The sequence below is a fragment of the Ischnura elegans genome, chromosome 9, assembly GCF_921293095.1.
Source record: "Ischnura elegans chromosome 9, ioIscEleg1.1, whole genome shotgun sequence".
NCBI lineage: Eukaryota > Metazoa > Arthropoda > Insecta > Odonata > Coenagrionidae > Ischnura > Ischnura elegans.
Genome location: NC_060254.1, coordinates 27264273 through 27272130, shown reverse-complemented (window position 1 = coordinate 27272130; position 7858 = coordinate 27264273). Strand labels below are relative to the sequence as shown.

General features: G+C 38.9%; 2 protein-coding genes across 2 annotated transcripts; both read left to right on the top strand.

Annotated features, from left to right (window-relative positions):
- The first annotated feature begins 2914 nt into the window (after positions 1-2914).
- LOC124165928 (protein GVQW3-like) lies at positions 2915-3484 on the top strand. Its single transcript, XM_046543466.1, has one exon. It carries the CDS (start codon positions 2915-2917, stop codon positions 3482-3484), a length of 570 nt encoding a protein of 189 aa, XP_046399422.1.
- Positions 3485-3604: 120 nt separating this feature from the next.
- Positions 3605-4018, top strand: LOC124165927 (histone-lysine N-methyltransferase SETMAR-like). Its single transcript, XM_046543464.1, has one exon. It carries the CDS (start codon positions 3605-3607, stop codon positions 4016-4018), a length of 414 nt encoding a protein of 137 aa, XP_046399420.1.
- Positions 4019-7858: the final 3840 nt, after the last annotated feature.

The following is a 7858-nucleotide window of genomic DNA, read 5'->3' as shown; positions in this document are numbered from 1 at the left end:
ATAAAGAAGACTATGTTAACATGCGCCTCTCTGTCAAATTTGAAAAATTTATTGAAACTTTTTTATATAGATATTTTTTATCGATTGTATTCAAGCAGGTATTGAAAATGGACTGTTCTTCATACCTAAAATAAATTTCAAAGTGGTAGCTCAAAACTTTGTGAGGGCGTGTTACGATCTCATAGTGAATGGAACCTCACAATACGGAATGTAAACCCGTATTTTTCGACTGTTTGAGTTTTCATCGAAATTGGTGAAGGTAAAAGTGTAGATCGTGTAAATAAGGAGTAAGTGCTAGAAGAGTACCAAAAAATGTACGCCCCCTAAGAACTCTAAGAAGAACACTTAATCGACCACATTAAGAGTATGATGCCTTGATTAAAACAAAGGCCTAAGGACAAGTGGAAGGGAAGGTAGGCAAAGGACGGCCCCGATGAGTTACTTGGGATAAGTTATTAAGGATGTAAAAGAGAAGAAATGTATAAATATAGAAAGGTTAGCTGATTAGAGAATGATGTTTAGAACTGCGTCTAGCAACTCCTCGGATTGTTGACTGATGATGATGAGAGTTTTTACCTCATATTGTGGTCGCTTAATTCTCAATTGAGTTATCTATCTCGCAAAAGACTTAATACGACTGGTATGATTACCATCGAAAGAAGAACCTCAAGTTTGGTAGTTGTGCTATCATAATTCGAGAAGAGAATGATGGTACGAACTCGCTAGTGCCATAGTTTGTTTGAGAATCTACCATGCCAGTACCCACTCTTAAAGTTTTTGCGCTGTGGAATCGGTGGTAGTGTTAGTGTGGAATTAATTTTCTTTCTAATCATTTGTTTTAATTTGGTCAAATTGCTAAATATGATAATCATAGCATAATGAGGCCTGAATTTAGGACGGATTATAAATTTCACACAAAGCGAGACCTGAATAGAGACTCCAGAAAATTGTGTCTGCGTCATAGTTTCTTTAGAATCCCATTCAATGAAAACTCACAAGTTTCAACGTTATGGAATTCCTAGTGGTGTATGGCTAAGACATTCATCCCTGAATTTCTATTATTCTCTGTATGTTTATTCATCGTTGTTTTCACTCAATAATTAACCCATACGTTGGTTTGGATATGTTATGGTAGAGCTCACCCCGTACTGAGCCAAGGGCGTAAAAGTTTCACGAACGATTTTCAGGGTGAGGGGGCCCCTTCCTTTCCGTTTGCCACCTCACACTTCGAAGATTTAAATTGGGATTATCAGATGGGTTTACCCGGGACTCTGCAGTCAATCGCTCTCCTCATTAGGTACCTTGCTCTTCTTCATCGAAATATGATTCTCAAATTTAGACTAAGTTAGAAATTCTCTCGTACTTCGAAACCGGAATTGAGGTTTTTGACGGATTTGCTAACGTCATAGCTCATGTAGGAAGCTATCGAACGCGTGATAAAAATGGTCAGTAGGGTGAAATTCCTGTTTTTATATGCCTAGCTCTGTAATCAGTATTTTTCCTGTTGTTAAAGACCATATCATTCCATGAGGATCCAAAATTAAGGCTGGATTATAAATGCTGCCATACGTAATGCGAGACTAGATTTGAGATGATAGCAAGGGCCTTAAAATTATCTTTCCAATGAGTTCCACTCAAATGCTTCAGGACACTGTAATTTATGGTCGCATTTGGTTATGGCATTGATTTCAAAAAGTAGTCAAACCACCTAAGCTGAACTTGGAGTGACTTTATTGTAGTTAAAAACGTATGTGAACGTGTTTCCGCGCCATTTTTTGGGTGGTTTCAACGTTTCCCGAACAATGCTGGTCGCTATTTCAAGGGAATTTCATTAACTAAAAGATGATATGAATGAGACGCAGAGAAGTAACCCTAAAACTTTTTACTATTATTACAAACACCCATGGAAGTTATAACGATGAATTTGAGTGACTTCACTTAATGTCACCTTGACTATAAAGTAAGATAATTCATCAGTCATAGCTTAAACCGAAAAACAACAGTGAAATCGATTTGAGGGGAAATTTGATAGTTCATTAGCGTTTTACTGCACTCCACGCTTTCTTCCTTGCTAGTAGCTGCTACTAAGGTAATTTTTGCTTTTTCTTTCTAATTACGATTCAAATTGGAGTAGTGCCTTTTCATGTTGCTGTGACTCGACTGATATTATTCTCAAGTTTTCTACACCTTACTTACCAAAACCTTTTCAGTTAATTTAAAAAGTTAATTCAAGTAAAGTAGCTTTTTTTCTTTTTTGTTATTTAACCTATAGTTTTCGAAGAAATTTTCACAGTATTATTGACTTCAAATGTTGGCAAAAATACTAAAGTCGCTCCTGACCAGAATTGAGGATTTGAAATATATGACATTCTAACTGTTTTGGAATTTTGATATGATTGCTCATATGTTTATGCAAATTTAAATAATTTGCCTATTTTTTTATGACAAGTTTTTTCATTAATCAACTAAAAATGTTAAAGCTGCTTTAATTTCATTTCGAGGATCGAATTCAGGTCAAGTTTCATAAAAGAGTTCTAGTTCAGAGCTGTGTCTGTGTGTTTGTTGCGCACGATTTGATAAGGTTGCCCCGAAAAAGTCCGCCTTTGAGATGACCGCGCTCTGAAGCCTGTTTTAGAAACCTAGATTCGTTTTATTTTTTTGCATGTTTACTTTACCCACCTTCTTCCTAGTTAACAATTCGCTATGTAATTGCGTTCGTAGCAGATGATCGTGAATATTGTTGTATATTTGTTGTATTATTGTTGTATTGTTGAACATTGTTGTTGATCGAGGCTTGTCCGTAAAATAAGTTCCACGGGCTGCCGCTGGCGCTAGGATTGTTTCTATGCGCGGCCATGCAACAAAGGCAGATTGTTTGGTTCCCTCACTCCAATCCCTCACCAAGCCAGCGTCAATGCGACGTTTGGTCTTGGCTCAGCAGCCGTCAGCGATGGAGCTTCCTCTTGCGTCTCCCGCCAGCTACGAGTTGCGGTCTGTGATTCGTTTCCTGGCCGCTAAGAAGAAATCGGCGAAGGAAATTCACGAAGAACTTTGTCAAGTGTATGGAGAAGAGTGTATGAGCTCCGGGATGGTGCGCAGATGGGTTAGGGACTTTAAAAATGGCCGAACAGACGTCCACGACGAAGCCCGTGCAGGGCGGTCATCGGTTTCCGACGAAACAATTGCCAAAGTCGAGGCGGCAATGCTTAAAGATCGACGGATTACAGTTCGGGAGCTGTGCGAAAAGATTCCGGAGGTCAGCAAAACCACAATTGACAAGATTTTGACAGAAAATTTAGGCTATTCAAAGGTCTGCGCAAGATGGGTACCAAAAATGCTCACTGCAGACCACCAGCGTCAGCGGGTTGAAGCGGCCCTAGAATTTCTCGCTTTTCACGGAACAACCGAAGAGGAATTTTTGGACTCTATTGTTACTGGTGACGAGACCTGGGTACACTACACCACACTGGAAACAAAGGAGTAATCGAAGCAGTGGAAGCACCCTTCTTCGCCCAGAGCAAAGAAGTTCAAACAAATCCTGTCTGCCGGGAAAATCATGGCTAGCGTTTTTTGGGATCGAACGGGCGTGTTTTTGTGCGAGTTTATGCCTCGCGGGACAACAATCAATGTTGACCGGTACTGTGAGACCTTGAAAAATCTTAGACGTGCAATTCAGAACCAGAGAAGAGGAATGCTGACAAAAGGAGTGCGTTTTCACCATGACGACGCCCGACCGCACACCGCCAATCGAACCACAGCCCTCATCGAAAGATTTGGATGGGAAATGGTGTCTCACCCACCCTACAGCCCAGACTTAGCACCAAGTGAATTCCATCTCTTCCCCGAGTTGAAGAAAAGCCTCGGCGGAACCCAATTCCAGACAGATGAAGAGGTGCAAAACGCTGTTGTTAGTTTTCTACACGGACAGGCGGCAGAGTTCTATGACTCTGGTTTGAAGAAGTGGGTGCCTCGAATGCAGAAGTGCATAGAACGCAACGGCAATTATGTAGAAAAATAAAAGAAAGACTGAACTTTCCAAAAATGTACTTTTCTTTGCAATTAAATCAGTTTTTTGTGTGAAAAAAATTCGTGGAACTTATTTTACGGACACGCCTCGTATTATGGTCGTTTCACTGCGCTTTCATACTTGGTCATAGGAAATTTGATTGTCCCTTCTAATGCACGTCTATTAACTTCACTGAACACCCTAAAACATTTATTCACTTAGTCAAATAAGTTAATGTAAACTAATGATAATAAAAAGCTTCAAGAATGCAAGCAGCCCTTATGTTCAATACAAGCTTCACTAAAATGCTATTACAAGAAAAAATGTAAATGTACCAATATTCCACTATATTCTGTTACAATTTTTTTTTTGCATGTATCTTATTCTTCTGTGCACTGAGCTCTAATATGAATGTAAGCCCTTGTATGTTCTTAGTGGACCATAAAGTTCCAAGAACAATAAATATTTCTTTATCTTTATCTTTATCAAGAATAATGCATGATGATACCCAGTATGAAATATCCGGCTGTAGAATCAAGTATTTTTACATTCGTGGATAAGAGAATATAACGGTGATAAACATTAGCACATAGCAGGCAGAAAGTTCAGCATGGTATCTTAGCTGAGAAGTGCGCTTCTGATTCATAGTGTACTGTTCAAGTCGCGGTGTTACAAGTACATCTCTGACGCTTGTTCCGCTTTCCCTTCTGTAACGCCGTCAATAAAGGTACAAAATTCTGTGGCGAATTATTATTATCAAAATATTCTACCGGTTTCTTTTGCATCGAGCATTTTTGAATTATCCCGGCGGTGTACCCTCCCACTTTGTACTTCCCTTTGTAATTATCAATAACGCCTATTCCCTTTCCTTCCGTTCATAAATTGTATACTAATCTTCTGCCATTGCCGTCTGACAAGCATTCTTCCCTTTAGTTCGGTCTTTAATATCACCTCCCCGCAGTGGCGGATTTAAGGCTGGATTGGATACTCCCTTGGGTATCCAAATTACAATAGATAGAATGGTAATTTTGATCGAACGTCCACCACTTATGGCAGATTAATCTCCACTTAGCCCCCCTTGTCACTATCCTGGATCCACCACCGTCTCCCCACTCAGCAATCCCTCAACTAAATCCTCTATCTCTTCCGCATCACGTCGAGAAGTTTTCTCCTTCATTAAACGCTAGTCGAGTACAATTCTCAGTAAAAAAAGGAATAGATTACGAATGCTGCTCATAGAAATTGTATTGTAACAATTTCTAAAGAGGTTTTTACGGGAGGAATCTGCAGTACTTCAGAAGGTGGTGGAGGAGACAACTTTTAGCATTTCGCGTCCATAAACATGGAGTCGCAACTCCTCAGTTACCGATCGATGGCAACGAAAATATTATTTTGGATGCACTGCAGTAATCATAAAATCAGTTTTTCTTGGGTATCCAGCATTCTCGACATCTTATTTAATACTCCGGGTTCTGAAAGACAATAAATAATTGAGGTTGGAATAAAATGTGCGATTATTATTTTCTGAAACGATTAACCATTGACCTTGACTACATGACAGCTTTGAGTGATTATCAACAGTATGATAGCATAATCTCACCCATTTGGAGATTGTTTCAGACAACTATAAGCGCACATTGTCGTCCAACCTTAATAACTCAACGCCTTTAAACATTCAGAGTATTAAATGTAATTTGAAAAAGGCTGGATACCCATGAATAAAACTGTTTTCATGGTAACTTCAAAGTGCATCCATAAATTTTTGCGTTGCCGTAGCTCAGTAGCTCAATAGTTGCGACCTAATGTTTAAGGTACAAAAAATGCTTAAAATTGCCTCCCCCAGCACCTCCTGAAGTGTTGCAAATCTCTCCTGAAACACTCTGTGTATAAAGTGTACAGCACTTTGTCAATCCTATCCGTCCATTTCACCTTCTTCGGCCTCACCCACACATATAATAGTCTTCTCTCGCACTCCTTCCTCGTCCACGTCCACATTTCCGCACTCAAAAGGGCTACACTTCAAATCAGACTTTTCAATAGCCTTATTTTAATTCTTAAATAGCGATCCTTTCACTAGCTATTTCCTCTTCATTGGCATCTTTCTCGCTAACGTAATTAAAAGTAATTTATTTACTTTCACGCATGAGTATCACCTTATGACATCACACTACTGCTAGCAATTTTGGCTTTGATTTGACGAATTATCTGTGACACAAAGTTACTGAATTTATCTTCAATATTTGGCATATACACTAGTGCCCAATACTTTTGATGATATCCATACCGTGTTGGGGAATAAGGAAATTCTTCTGAACACGAAATTCACCTGAAAGTCATGAAGTCCTCCGAAGACTATTTTGCTTGAATCTCTCGGTCTGGAGTAGGTTGTTGTTGGTGAAGAGGTTGTTAAGGATTGATTGCATTGATTTCTTATGGTGAAAAATAGATTTATTTTCTATCTGTTAGATAGTGGCGTGACTCTACGGTTTCCTTATCACATCAGGATACTCTTAAGAGGAAATCGATGTACTCGTGGCGGTAAGGATAGCGAGTGCGCCGTAACTCGTAATTACGGGCCTTAAAATGAACGCAAAATCCGAACTTTTTCAGGATCCATGAAGCCCAAGCTCGTGTTCCTATCGAACTGAACCAAGGAAAAAGAGGAAAATCCTTCCTAAGCCTTCACCACTGCCACCAAAAAACTCTTGCGAGTATTTATTGTATCTCTGTCTATACTTCCATCGGTTGCAATGAAATAAACTGGAAATGAAAGCAAATTTATTTCAGCGTTTCCTAATTATCATCAGTAATTATTCATCTTTTGCTGATAATTTTTTCTTACAGTTTTGTCTGGAAAAGGCTGCGGGTATGGCCCACGAAACCTTTATCTCCACTTTGAATGCTATTTTCTCAGTAACTTCTCTATTCTAACAAGACATGAGGTTTTTTACAACAAAGGAATAAGCTCTTAGAAACGCATTACCCAAAAAATAGCTTACTAATACTTTTACTTTTGCCAAAAAAGTTTTTGCTAGATAAAACTTCGCCATGCTCGTTCAAGAAATTTTAAAAGTTCTGTAGTCTCCGCATACATGCGCAAGTTGATGTAGAGGAAATTTTGAGGTAAAGCCACGAAAAATAATTAATTTATTTTGTATCAGCTTGTATTTGTTCCATAAATCTTCCGTTCAGGAGAGGTGTACCACAGGCTGTTTGCTAATTATTGCTACTTCTCTCCTGCCTTCACCCGTTATTAGCCTTTAAATTAATATTTTTATAGCAGTAACCCTAAATCTATATCTTCCGAACCCGTATTTAAATAACCGTGTTCTTCCAGCCCCTTGTTAAAGCTTTATGTGTATTTGCTGTTTCCGTTGCATAATTTTCATTTTTATGAACTTAAAATGACCGAGATGTTTCCTTTCTAATCGATTTATAGAGTTTTAAAGTAATTTTAATTTTACTATGGTTTGGGGAGTGTGGCAAGAGAGCTTTGCTTGGCTGATCGAAAGGTCCAGAGATCAGATCTCAGGTGAAACCTTGCCGACACTTCAATATGAAATCTAAAGTCCTAGATACATTGAATTACTTATTTCCGTAAGATCAGCCGAGTCAAGCAATTAGGAGCCCGCAGTAAGGCTGGATAAGTGATCATTCACGCCTTAAGCCTAGTGCCCCTCGAGTCGTAAGTAAATAAAACAAAGGGTTTACATGATGGATCAAGAAAGGTATAAATGCCAAGGAATCCGTCGAAGGAAACCTTCCTGCTATGCAATTTATTTTTATTAAAGTACTCTACCGATTAAGGTAGGTTTCCATGGATTAATTAAGGAGCATTCTGGGAGCCTCCCC